The sequence below is a fragment of the Ochlerotatus camptorhynchus genome, unplaced genomic scaffold (genome assembly GCF_037179485.1).
Source record: "Ochlerotatus camptorhynchus isolate MF236.1 unplaced genomic scaffold, CSIRO-AGI_Acam_v1.1 ptg000157l, whole genome shotgun sequence".
In the NCBI taxonomy this organism is placed as follows: Eukaryota; Metazoa; Arthropoda; class Insecta; order Diptera; family Culicidae; genus Ochlerotatus; species Ochlerotatus camptorhynchus.
In genome coordinates, this window is record NW_027040647.1 from 270,504 (window position 1) to 285,388 (window position 14,885).

The following is a 14,885-nucleotide window of genomic DNA, read 5'->3' on the forward strand; positions in this document are numbered from 1 at the left end:
TACGCAGGAGGGTCGTAAAGACTGCCAACGTTATGAATAACAGAATCTTCGACACTGTGGGACTCAAACAAAATTCTGAGGTTTGAATTTTCACCATTCTAAAACCCTCAAAGATAGAACTTTTTCGAGATCGACGATTTCGAAAAAATAATAATAATACAAGTTTGGAAGAATACTGACGATTCAGAAACGTATCCTCGATCCTAGATTTAAAAAATATATATAACAATTATTGGAAAAATGTCAAGTTTCTCGAACTTGAAGAAAGAACCATCATTTGTAGCTTTATCAAAAGTATTTCGATGAAAATTTCTAAAGAATTTGTAGACGCACATAAAGGGAAGTCTATTGATAGATCTCAATGAATTATTTCAGCTTAAGAGCTTCAAAAAATCAAAGAATTTCTTCCAAGGTAGTTCTGAGATCCTCCTGATTCCTGGCGAAGAATAATTCTAAGGAATTTACAAGGAAAGCAGCAAATTAATTCTAAGGCGGAATCCAAGGTCTGAGGAGGATTCTAAACGTGAATTCTAGGATGATTCCAAGGGAATTCTAAAACGAAATACCACGGGAGTTCAAAGTATGACTTTACGGGAATTCTAGATAAATTCATAATTAAGAAGTGCTAAAGAAAATTTAATGGGAACTATGAGAAACCTTCGGGGTGAAATTTTAGGAGAATTTCAAAAGAATCCTGTGAATTCGTAATAAAAGACCATGAGTAGAATTCTAAATCAAATTAACTAAAAGCCATGTGCTAACGAGAATTCCAAGGTAGATATAGTTCTGAGTAGGAAAATTTAATTCTGAGGAGAACTTGATGGAAATGTTGAGGGATATTCCAGGAGTATTTGAAATTAATTATAAAGAGAGCTCTTAGTATTCTAAAGTAGCAGAATTCAAAGGAGTTTTCTTAAATTCTCAAAGGAATTTCAAAGGAACGCAATGGAGAATTACACGAAAATTCTGAGGAGCATTTCAAAGAATTCCTGAGCTGAAATCAAAAGTAATTCAATTAATAATTCCAATGGAGCTTTGGAAGAATACTTTTAAAACGCTGAGGAAAATTGCAAGAGCATTTTTAGAAAGATTCGAAATGGAATTCACAAAGTGTGCAGACCATTCCTAGAGTGTACGAAGAAAATAATAAACGAATACCACACACTAAGATTATTTCACAAATTTCTGTGAAATTTACCGACGTTCGGTGATTTTTCACAGTTTCACTATAATTTTTCACACAATATCAGTGAAAAATTACAGAAAAACTGTGTAAAATCACCGAACTGTTAACCGAACTAATCTGTTCAAGTGCCAAGCTGAACTTTATAGAAATACTAAGATGATTCTTAGAAATTCTTGAAAATAAAATCAGGGTAGGATTCATGATGATACAGATGTAAACAAATTGTTAAGATCCTAGAATAGTCAAGATCCAGGTTCGGGAAAGTATGATTTCGAAACTTCTGAAAATTTATGAATTCTCATGCTAAGAAGAGATTTTAATATATCAGTTCATCAAGACTGTGTGACTCGAATATTCAAACTGTTGGAATTTTTAATTTGTTACTAATTTTTAATTAATTAATTTCATATGGCTCAATCGAATTAACTTTACAGAGCCGAGGAGATTCTTGGTCACTATACAATACATCTTAAAACTATAGTCAAAAGGTACAACGCAATAAACACTGTATCTTCGGCTATCCAAAAAGCCTCCTCCATCAGAACGGGAGCCGCTTGCCGTGGCTTCATTGTATGGCAGTATCGCCAACGGGATACAGAGCGCTTCAATTGCAGCAATGGACGCAAAACATGGTCAGCACTCACACACTCATAACTAAACGGTTGCTTTCCAAAGTCGACGACGCATGGACCGCAAGAACTGCTGATGAAGAACAATGAGGAAGACCACACAATGGTTGCTGCTGAGAAAACAGACGATCGCGTGGCACACATCGAGAGTGGCTTGCTTCTGTCGACAGTCGAGTGAACACTCGTTACTAAATATGTGAGACAAAATATGTTGACACTTCAAAATGTCTGCGATAAGAAAATGTCTTCACAGAAATTCAAATGTCTTCAAAATGAAGACATGCCTACAAATCTGACATCCCTGGCTTGAACTGACTCGTCTTTTTTAGCTTGAGATACACGCGTTTTCAAAACTACGCAAATTCTGGTACAATCCCTTCGCAAAAGTGGTTAAACTAAGTTTGGAGTGAGAAGTTGACAAATGGACAACATCAACCTGAATCCAATCGATGTTGTTCATTTGTCAACTTGTCACTCCCAACATAGCTTACCGATTTTTGTAGGTTCCGTTTTGACCGATCTGGGTGGATTCAACACACACTTGGGAAGTTTGGAAATAGACCTTTACGACTTCATCGAGCAAGGATCAGAATCAGCGAATCCAAACACATAAACCAACCAACGATGCAGGCAAAACACTTGCACCGACTACCACGACAAACTCTCTCTGCAACACAGCTCGATCGGAGTGGTGGAAGGATAATTATACATATTCACGTGAAGCAGCTTGTCAAAAATTTGGTCGTTTCCTTCGACTAGCCTGAGCGAGCTGTGTTACAGGAGCTGTGTTTCATGAAAAAATAGGAAGAAGATTATATCATTATTGCTTTCCATTTCAATTATCGTTCGCCTCGTTGATCGCTTGTGATTTTGTCATTTGAAGATATTTTTGATTCCTTGGTCAAGGTGGGACACCTTGTATAAAGGTGTAACCTTATTGATAATGCAAGGGTATTCGTATTGTATTTTGTTGTCCTTGAATTGAGGATATAAAATCGAGGGAATACATTTAAGATAAACTATTAAAATCGAAAAACTGCTCACTAAAATGATACTAAACTGTTCAGAAACAACGATAATGGTCACATAAGTTGCCGAGGAGACGACTGCTGAGGATGCAACTTTCAGTCTATTCCCAAGTCCCAACTTTGTTTATTTACAATTGTTGTTCCCGGGAAATCATGTGAAAACCTTACTCACACCACTACAAATTGTTTCCAGTGTTCACTCGGTTGTCGACAGAAGCCGACCACTCTCGATGTGTGTCATGCGATCGTCTGTATTCTCGGCAGCAACCATTGTGTGGTCCTTCTCATTGTTCTTCATCAGCAGTTCTTTCGGTCGATGCGTCGTCGACTTTGGAAAGCAACCGTTTAGTTATGAGTGTGTGATTGCTGACCACGTTTTGCGTCCATTGCTGCAATGGAAGCGCTTTGACCCCCGTTGGCGTTACTGCCATACAATGAAACCACTAGAAGCGGCTTCCGTTCTGATGGAGGAGGCTTTTTGGATAGCGGAAGATACAGTGTTTATTGTGTTGTACCTTTTGACTATAGTTTTAAGATGTATTGTATAGTGACCAAGAATCATCGGCTCTGTAATGTTAATTCGATTGAGTCTTATGATTTCATATTCATATTCATAATAAACAACAAATTGGTTCCACCTTGATAACGAATGTCTACTTACCTTGAGTATAATACGCAGTAAAGATATACCGAATATTCGGCCTGCCGAATATCAATCAATTATGGATTTGGTTAAATTTTCGGTTTACCGTATAAATATCACTGTTAGTTAGTCGGCCTAATATCTCGAATAGCGTCGAATACAACGATTGTAGTAAAAAAAAATATTTAAAAATCGATCTGTTTACGCTTTTCCGGCTTTTACGCCTCGCGTTTTGATGATTTTGTCAAAAAAAGCACTTTGCGCACACAAACTTGTTGAGCAATAAGTAAACAACAACATACATCGGATGAACAGCTGATGAACTTCATCGGGGTAGAAATGCATTTTTACTCGGTGTAATTTGATTTCATGTATTTTTTCTCAGTGTAATTTGACATCTTTTAGCCCATACAATTTATGTATCTTGCTATTGATGAATCTACGTTACGATCGGCCAGCAGATGGAAATGATGTGAAAATGGTAATGACGTTTTGCTAGCTGTCAAATCGTATGGAATATTTTGTAGTACATCATCACTTTTGTGGTTTTGGATTTCAAACCTAGGTGTCGCAGGCACTGGTGCAGTTTCGCGTAGATTCATCAATAATTTAGGAGACTACTATGTTGCTTGTTTGAAATAATCAAATAGAACAGGAAAAAACTCAATTGAGGTATCGATTGAGCTACTTTTTTACAACTTAAGCCCGGCGCACAATAGATACGTTTTCAGGTTTTTTGACAGTTAGCCCATGCATTATCTGTCAAAAAACCCGAAAACGTATCTATTGTGCGCCGGCCTTTACTGTCGAACAATCAAGTCACCAATGCACAACTTCATGCCTACTCTCTTTTTCGCAAAGATACATTAAATCAACACGGTAAGTAGTGTATTCTAAATGTTACTATCCCTCCTTTTTTCCTGCACTAGTTAATTTGATTGCTATGTGTGCCACACTGACATGTGTCTAAACTGAATTACTTAATAGTTTTCGTTAGTATCATAACCTATATACATAATATACATTCATACTGTAATAAAAAATAAGCACAAGAACAATCCATTTGGCGTATTTATTCGGCTTCAAAATTGAAACCAAAACTTCACAATCAAGTTATTTTTTTTTTCAGTTTTGACAGTACCGGCTTTCTTGAAATTCAAATTCACTTCCTCTGCATAAACCTACACTAGAGAGGATCTAAGATAAGAGAGGAGTGGATTCAAAACAAACTGCCTTGACAAACGATGCCTAGACTGTTGCTAGCTGCACTGCCAATGCATCCCTGCTTGATTGGCTCTGGGTTTGACAGTTCGTTTGGCTCAAATCAGTCAGTCCGCTCCTCTCTATCGTAGACCCTCTCTAACCTACACTATATGGCTACATGTTTGTCTTTACTTGATATGTGTTAATGTCCGTTCATGTCCTGTCGCTGTGTACATTCGATGTTGGGTTGTGACAGGTAAGAATTTTAAAAAAAATATACAGATAATTCCAAAATGTAAATTAAATTATGCACTTACTTGAGTTCTAATTCATAATTTTCCCTTATTTTCAGTCGAACGTGAAATCCGAAGGCTGGGAGGCCTTCAAACACTGCCTCAAACAGGAAATGAAGCAAAACGTATAAGTATCTTCCCATCAGTGTTTTACTTGCCCAATTACCCTCCAAAATATTATATATCTCTACCTTGAACTGTGTTCCTTACCTCTTGTGCAATACTTTGAATACTATCAGTATCAATGATTATTCGATAAATCAAAGCTAATGAGAAACAAAAACAAAAGTCAGTTTATGTTTGACACCACTGTATGAGTTGATTGTTCAAGAGATCGTTCAGTTTCTAAAACTGTATTAGTGATTCTAGTTAAATTGGCATTGTGCTAAATTATTTATTCGTAAAACAAACTTCATCATTACTCATCGATATTCGCTTTCAAAGCTAGTCAAATTGTTATGTTTTGAACATTAGCAACAAAAATTAAGTTATTCTTTCACGGAAAAAAAAACTAGCTCATAAACTATCGTTATCGAACATGTTAGGTGTTAATCAAATTCACATCTTCAAGATTTTGGAAAACCAAATCTTTTAAAACGCTTTTAACATAACAATAAAAAAATCACATTTTACTCAACGCCAAACGTTTTAAGCTGCATTTTAAACCTTCCCCGACCCTTTTCATTCGTTGAAAGTTGGCACAAAAATCGGAATGTTAAATAAATTATTTGAACCGAATCCAAAAGAAAGCCAAATGGGGCAGTCATCATTTCTTCGAATAGGAAACAAAAGAGAAATCCATCAAAATCTGTAAGAAAAAGCACAAATTTATCGTATATATTATTTTGGGTTCACCTTACAGGTTACACTTGTTCAATAAATCAGTAAAATCCTAAAAATATTGTTTTTTTTTTTGAATTCGCTTTCTGACTTGCCATTTTCGAATGCGCGCAGAACTGCTGTTGTCGCTTTTTTCCCGTTATTATTCATTTATTTCTAAAACATTTGCGCTGTCCGTTTCTGTCCGTTGGCAACTTTAAAACACTTTCTATTCTAGTACGTTTTCTTACATTCAGCATTGACGGTGAATGCGATCTTGTTGCGTTATGTCATTTTGCGCTGTTTTTTTTTTTTTAATTTTATAACCCACGAGAGTTGATATCGTTTTCCTCGCCATGACAATTCAAACGAACTTTCTTTTCCTTAAGTAAGCTAAATAAGTACAAAAAAAAATATTGGCGACCGGGAATGTTTGCAAACCAACAATCATAATAATATGCTTTTTATTCCCATTTATACGCTTGATAACTCTCCGATCCTTCTACGCTCCGGCAAACGTTCTCCCTCGCTCGTGTTGCTACTACAATATACTTACAAAATATACGCGATAAAGTATAGATATTTGTATAAAAATATATGTATAATATTGTATTGTACGCATAATTCTTCCTCGAATGTAATACTTTCATGTCTTGTTTATCTCTTGTTGTTGTGTTTTTCTATTTGTTCAGATTTGCTTTATTTTCCATACAATTTTCCTTCGATAATTCATTCGTTTGCCAAGCTTCGATTAGATTGCGATTCCCTCTTTACGGTTTCTTGCTTACCATTCCGATAAATTAAACTACATATAGTGATGAATTTCAATAGAAAGTTACATTTACACAACGGTTCGTTTTTACAAGCACACATAATTTTAAAACCAATGAAAGTTTGAATAGTGTAATAGATTTGCTTTATTTTTGGTTGGCGAAGATGATTCATAATTGATTTGAAATTGCTGGAAATAGTGATGCCCCCTGTACTTTCAGTGCTTGATTAAAATAAAACTGACTAAAGTGACTAATAGATTAAATATAAAACAGTCATAACTATTGATAACTTATCACAGAATGAAGAATAAATAATTCGAATACCATCCCGAGCAAAGTCTGGGATCAAATTGAAATCTTAATCAGTGAAAATCACTGATAATGATTACTCAGGTTGCTGTCGTTTTGGTCGTTTTAACGGCTAAAATATCAAAGAGAGCAAAAAAATATTCCTGTGACATCAAATTAAAAACAATTTCTGCTATCAATGAGAGCAAACTGAAAACTCAATTTGATATCCATTTTTCTTATTGATAACTAAACAAGAATTCAATTTGATATTATGCTAAGGCAATGAAAACAAACCCGCAACAACATATTTTTGAAGAGCAAATGTACAGCAACATGAAAACAGAATTTAGTTTCAAATTTGTCAATTGCGTAAACTGAAATCAAATTATGATTTCAGTTCGATGTTGATATCAAAATCTGATTTCAATTTGCTGTCATTTTGATGCTGGACTTTGCTCGGGATTATACACATTAAAATGAGTTTTCGTGAACTTAAGGATGAAAGTAAAGAGAATCCCCAATAAGTAACAGAAGCCCCTGTCATGGAAAACCTGTATATTTATGGGATTGATGCATTTCTCAGGATCTACGGATCCGCAGATAAAATCTGCGGAATTTGATTTCTTTCACAGAAATTTGCGAAATTTAAAATCATTTTCCAAGTGATTTCGTTGCAAATATCTTTGTGGAATCCCCTATGTCCACCCCTTAATTTTTACCATCATTCTTAAAATTGGCTACAGAAACTTTTAACATAAATTGAGATTCAAATCCTCACCGGGATCGATTCTGGATCACGAAATTAATGTTGGGGAATGTCACAGTAATTCACTATTCTGTATAAACCGAAGACGAAATGTTGAACCACTCATTTTCCACGCTGCAAAAATCGGACGACTACGGTGGGCTGGTCGCGTCTTTAAAATGTCGGACGACAATCCGCAGAAAATGGTTCTAGATATTACCGTTTCAGGGAAAGTAATTCGACGCAGTGGTATCAATTTATTGCAGTATCGCCAACGGGGGAAGAGCCAGAGCGTAAAATTATTGACTGCTTAGGTTGAGTGTGAAAGCACTGCACTATTCAATCCATTGCTCTTTGCAGACCCTAAGAGAAGAGTAGACAATACGGGGGCGAAAACGAACCACTCTTCTGTCAAACGCGAACCAGCTCGTTATTGGCCGATTTGCAGTGCGTAAGATCGAGATAGAGATAGAGATTAAAGAGTAAGAAGCCAGTTGTCTCCACTTGGTGCAGACCGTTTATACCAAACGGAAATGGGGTGTTTACACTTATGCTATATCACTAGCGCTAATGAGCTAGCTGCTAGCAAAAAAGCTCACTAGCATAATGTAAACAGGGCATCAGCGTCTACAAGATGAAATTTCAGGAGCAACTGAAATTTGTGCTAGTTGGCGAGTACACTAGCGCTAGCAAATTCGCACAGATGTAAACACCCCATAAAGGACGAGGCAATGAAAGAGCCAACAAAAACATTCAGTCACTAACGAACAGACGTTTCATACCACTTGTGTTTACTCACACAGCATGTAGGGGCATTTTTCCACAGAAACTCAGTCATTCAAAACAAGTACTGGGTACCATCACGGAAGAATAAACGTGCTGACGGAAAAAGCTAGCCTTATGCTCCATGTCCGAGTGAAGTGGAAACACTTCAGGAAGACTGGAGGAAATTTCCAAAACCTCACTCAGTGTCGTAAGTGCCAGGGATGGGGTCACGGAACTAAAAATTGCTACATGCCAGCTAAATGCATGAATTGTGGTGATTCCTCTCACGCAAAGGACGACTGCTGTGAAGGAAGATCCTAAGAAATTTAAATGTTCAAATTGTGGTGAAAACCACAAATCCAATTTTTGGGAATGTAAGACTCGCAAAGCGATCCTACAATCTCGTTCTAACCGACAGGTAGGAAACGCTCCACGTTTCCGACCAGGTACAAATTCCACTGCTGTTAACAACGGTCAGCGAGGAACAAATTCTACATTCGTACCCGTAGGTACAAATATCACCCCTGCTTCAAATTTTCCATCTGTACCTACTCCCCTCGCTGCTAACAATGTTCAGCGAGTTAATGGAGCTACCTATGCTGCTATTGCACCGGGTAGAAATCAAAATACTAACCAATGTTCTAACGGAAATTTTGACAATTTTGACTTAGGAAGCATTACTGTCCCTAAAATAGAATTTTTACAGAATTAATTAATTGACATGATTTCTGATATGCTTAAATCTAACTCCATGTTTGATGCTATTCAAACTAGAGTAAAATTTGCGAACAATATTGTCATGACTTTAAAATTCAGTAATGGATTTTAAAGCATTAAATATTGTAAATTGGAATGCTCGATCTTTTAAAGATAATGAAGACGAGCTATTTAACTTTTTGAGAGTACATAACGTGCATATTGCCGTTATAACTGAAACGTTCCTTAAACCTGACCATAAGGTTAAGAAGGACGCAAATTACTTGATTTATAGAAATGATCGTCTTGATGGACCCTGTGGTGGCGTTGCCATCATTATTCATAGGCGAATCAAACATAAAATTCTTTCTTCATTTGAAACCAAAGTTTTTGAAACTTTGGGAGTTTCTGTTGAAACAAAATTTGGACAACTTACGTTTATAGCTGCCTATTTGCCATTCCAATGCGTAGGCAAGAAAAAGAATTTTCTCAAGGGTGACCTCCAGAAACTTACCCGTCATAGGTCTAAATTCTTCATTATTGGTGATTTTAATGCAAAACACCGCTCATGGAATAATGCTCAAAGCAATTCCAATGGTAATATTCTGTTTGATGATTGTTCTGCAGGTTATTACACTATTCAATATCCAAACAACCCAACATGCTTTTCTTCTGCAAGAAATCCCTCCACTATTGATTTGGTCTTAACTGATTCATGCCAACTTTGTAGCCAACTGGTTACCCATGCTGACTTCGGTTCTGATCACCTTCCAGTAACTTTTGAAATATCCCAAGAAATAATTTGTAATCCCAACAGCTCTACTTTCAATTACCATACAGCTGATTGGGAGCAATATCGAACATTTATGGAATATAACTTCGATCCAAACATTCCTTTGCAAACCAAAGATGAAATTAATTATGCTCTTGAATCTCTGACTACTTCTATAGTTGCAGCAAGAGCTGCCTCAGTACCAAAATGCGAGGTTAAATTCGATTCAATTATAATAGACGACGATCTTCAGCTCTTGATCCGTCTTAAAAATGTCCGTAGGAGACAATATCAAAGAACACGCGATCCTGCCATGAAGGTTATCTGGCGGGATTTGCAAAAACAAATTAAAAAGCGACTCTCTGCCCTGAGGAACAAAACTTTTGAAAATAATATTTCTAAATTAGACCCGAGTTCCAAACCCTTTTGGAAACTCACAAAAAATTTGAAAAAACCTCAAAAGCCTATTCCAGCGCTTAAAGAAGGTGGTAAAATTTTGATCACAAATTTGGAAAAAGCTCAGAAACTTGCTAAGCAATTCGAGAGTTCCCATAATTTCAGTTTGGGTCTTACTAGTCCTATTGAGAATCAGGTTGCTCGGGATTTTCTGAATATTTTCTCTCGGGAAAATATGTTTGATGATTCCTGGGGGACTGATTTGGACGAAGTAAGGACTATAACTAAAAAGTTTCAAAATATGAAAGCTCCAGGTGATGATGGAATTTTCTATATCCTCATCAAAAAACTCCCAGAGAGTACCTTGTCTTTCTTGGTAAAATTATTTAACAGATGTTTCCATTTGGCATACTTTCCTGATAAATGGAAAAATGCAAAAGTTGTTCCAATTTTGAAGCCGGATAAAAATCCAGCTGAAACTTCTAGCTACCGCCCAATAAGTTTGCTTTCTTCAATAAGTAAACTTTTTGAAAAGATAATTTTGAATAGAATGATGCTTCACATCAATACGAACTCAATTTTTGCAGATGAGCAGTTTGGATTTCGCCATGGGCATTCAACTACTCATCAACTCTTAAGAGTTACCAATTTAATTCGTTCAAACAAATCTGAAGGCCACTCAACTGGAGTTGCTCTTCTAGACATAGAAAAAGCATTCGACAGTGTTTGGCATGAAGGTTTGATTGCTAAATTGAAAAAGTTTAATTTTCCACTTTAAATTATGAAATTAGTTCAAAATTATTTAACTGACAGAACTCTACAGGTAAATTATCAAAATTCCAAATCTAATCGACTACCTGTTCGAGCAGGAGTTCCTCAGGGTAGCATTCTTGGGCCTATATTGTATAATATTTTCACTTCGGACCTCCCTCAGGGTTGCCACAAATCTTTGTTCGCTGATGACACAGGCATTTCCGCTAAAGGAAGAAGTCTTCGTGTTATTTGCAGCAAACTTCAGAAAAGTTTAGATATTTTCTCTTCTTATTTACAAAAATGGAAGATTTCTCCCAACGTTTCCAAAACTCAACTTATAATATTTCCACATAAGCCTAGAGCTTCCTTTTTGAAACCTAGTAGTAGTCACATAGTCACTATGAACGGAGTTCCAATTTCCTGGTCAAACCAAGTGAAATATCTTGGATTAGTTCTTGACCAAAAATTAACTTTTAAGCCAAATGTAACAAATATATAAAATGTTTGTATCCTCTTATAAACAGGAAATCCAAACTTTGCCTGACGAATAAACTTCTAATATTTAAACAAGTTTTTAGACCGGCCATGCTTTACGCTGTGCCAATATGGTCTTGTTGTTGCACTACCAGGAAAAAAGCACTTCAAAGGATTCAGAACAAAATTCTGAAGATGATTTTGAAGTTGCCTCCCTGGTACAGTACTACCGAAGTACATAGAATTTCGAATGTTGAGACTTTAGCACAAATGTCCAACAAAATAATTAATAATTTCAGGCAAAAATCGTTACAATCCTCAATTGCAACGATTAATTCCCTTTATACTTAGATAAGATTTAGTTTTAGTTTTTTAGTTTTAAGCTATCAATTGTTATACTGACATGCAGGTTTAAAAAACCTGTTTAAAATACTGAATTGCCAAGACAGGAACAATGTAAAAACACTTAGATATATATCATAACAATTAAGGCTGGTAAGTTACTGTAGTAACTGGAGCACCTAGGTTAAAAATGAAATGTAATTTATTTTAAATTTGGAACAAATAAAGAGTTAAAAAAAAAAAAAAAAAAAAACGTGCTGACGGAGTTACTGACTGAGTGCTCGGCTGTCAGTGACTCGTTTACCTCTCAATCATTCAGACTCTCACGAGGCAGTGAATGATGAGGCAGATGGCAGTTCATATTCATATGAAAATGAGTCATTGAACCTGACTGTTTTGCGCACTGTGTAGAGCGCTTCCATTGCAGCAATGGACGCAAAACGTGGTCATCACTCACAAACGGTTGCTTTCCAAAGTCGACGAAGCATCGACCGCAAGAACTGCTGATGAAGAACAATGAGAGGAAGACCACACAATGGTTGCTGCCGAGGCTGCCGAGTAAACAGACGATCGCCGTGACACACATCTAGTTTTAATTAGCATTAAATCATAATTTTCATCAAGCCTCCGTAAAATGCTTCCAATATAACATTCGAATTGAAGAAGCAAATTTTTTTACGATCAGACTGATGTGCATCTTTGACTTTTACAGATAAACTTTCATATGATATATTCATTTCATTTCACAGCTCCAAACGGCGCCGGTGGTGTAGTGGTAAGCGTGATTACCTCTCACCCCAGCAGGCCTGGGTTCAATCCCAGTCGGCGCCGCCGGGATGTTCTGAGGCATAACATCTCTGATCACGCCTTCCTTCGGAAGGGAAGTAAAGCCGTTGGTCCCCGGTTCATGAGTTGATGGGTCGATAGGTAGGGTCCAGGTGTGGGAGCTGCCTTCCTGGCACGTCGGTAGCATTGGTGCTCAGCACGGAAAACAAGATCGACGGAAAAAAATCAAACCATTTCACAGCTCCATCAATGCTGCATCGTACATATAATGTAAACAGAAGTAAATTGCTCAATTACTCAAAATAAAGATGATTTGTCATCTTGTTATCACTTGATAAACCATTGAGCACCATTTAATAGTATGGTGCATGTTGAGTAAATCAAGTTCCGTTGCGCTTTCCGTCGAAAATTGTGAGTATCAATATGTTTACCTAAAAAAGGCCAAAATGAACATTTATGGAATATTGGTGTGCACAACCATTTCTCCATTATCACCAGCATGATACAATCTTTTCTAAGTAAATTCACTTAATTTTCACCATCACAACCATTTTCCGAAAAATGCAGCTGCACAGGAGGTAACCTCTCCCTGTGGATGCAAACTAGTTATGCATAATTTTCTATGAAAACATCTCCGATCCATACCGAAATAATAACAGTTAGTTTGCAAACACGTTTTCTTACACGATTCAAGCAAAAGCTTCCACCGGAAATTATTAGTTTTTATGTACCGATTTGCCCCAAAAATCGTCTGTTTTACTTGGAGAATTCGGAAACTATCCTCCTTCTAGTAGTTCTCACTTCGAAATGTAGGTGGCGAAAGCTTGCAAAAGTTTCACTGCAAGACGCCAATCGCTCTGTTAAGAAGTTCTATAACTAAGCTACAACTTTGCAGAAGTTCGATTTTCAGCCAAACGTCATTTTAAATAGTTATTAATTATTTAAGAGACTGATAATATTATAGCATGATCAAGCAGTTGTTTTGTGGGTAAAACTGTATTCTGCAGTGTGACATGCATGCACTTATTGTGAAATACATCCATGTCATGTGAGAATCTTATGCTGTGAACCATGCCAACACTATTGATTCGGATTGTGACACACTTGGAGTCTAATTGCCTCACATGGCGATATCAATAGCATGGTAATAATCTTGAAATGCGAAGAAGAAAAAGAAGAAGTTTTGTAAGCGTAAGTTCCGATAAATTCAGAACAGTTCCACGAACTTCGGGAAAAAGTTCCGGTAATTCCAAAGTAGTCCAGAGCTCTCGGGAGAACTTACGAAAACTTCATTGAATATTTGGAACTTCAAAGAAGCCCAAAGATTATCAGGAAAGTTTAACTGATTTTATGGACAGTGTCATTTTCATTTCAGGGCAATACCAAGAGCTCAGAAAAATGAAATTCCAAAGAACTGGAAAAGGTAAAAACATTTTAAAAGATGTTCCGCAAGCTTCATGGCTGTTTCGAGAATTGCGGTATGGCAGTTTTTGGAATCTGGACCATTCTGTAACTCAAGATGGCAGATAAGATAGTGGATTCAAATTGGTGGCCTCCGGAGAAATAATACGCATCTGAATGTGGGTATCTACGGAATAAGCTCGCCGAGTAGAAGCTAAACCTCAATGTCCGCCGCCATTTTAAAATCCACGATGGTGGAGTTTCAAGATGGCGACCTCTGAACAGTCAATAATCATCCGAACCTATGGAATATGGGTATCTATACGGAATAGGCTTGATGAGTAGAAGTTGATTAGCGATGTCAACCACCAATTCCAATATGGTGAACCCAAATTTAAAATAGTGGCCTATTACGTAGATTCCCGTATATTATTCATCAACAACGTGCTGGTTGGAATCAAAGGAACTAAGATGCGTGTGTAACTCGATACGGCCTCTCATGATATTTTTGCTCGAAAACCTTTCACCTAGACATCTAGGTAGTTGTATATTGACTTGATTCGGGTCACCTTGGGGCTGTTACATCTGCTGGGTTCTAACACGATTGTCGTTTTCAGGTTGTGCTCGGATCCCATCAACTCGACAGGATCAGCAGCACTTCGGCCATCGTAACTGGTTAATGTCAGAGGACTCGAATTTGTTTTCCGGTGGTCAAAAAAAGAGGCTCCAGTTCAAGACTGAAGGGCATCCGTATTTAAACTGAAATGTCCGATATTGTATGAAATTTACCAAGCAATGTAGATCATTGAACCTGTAAAGTTTTTGAAATGAACAGCTTCGATTGTAGTGGTTCGAAATACGAGTATGGCTCTGTCAAGTTTATTCGATTG

At 36.9% G+C, this 14,885-nt stretch overlaps 1 protein-coding gene across 1 annotated transcript in view; it reads left to right on the plus strand.

Annotated features, from left to right (window-relative positions):
* Positions 1-5,717, plus strand: part of MICU3 (Mitochondrial calcium uptake 3) — a 31,877-nt gene extending 26,160 nt beyond the window's left edge. The window contains exon 12 of the mRNA XM_065222120.1: positions 5,042-5,717. Within this exon, the coding sequence (XP_065078192.1) occupies positions 5,042-5,113 (72 nt within the window). The 3' untranslated portion in view covers positions 5,114-5,717. The remainder of the gene's footprint in view (positions 1-5,041) is intronic.
* The last annotated feature ends 9,168 nt before the right edge of the window (positions 5,718-14,885 follow it).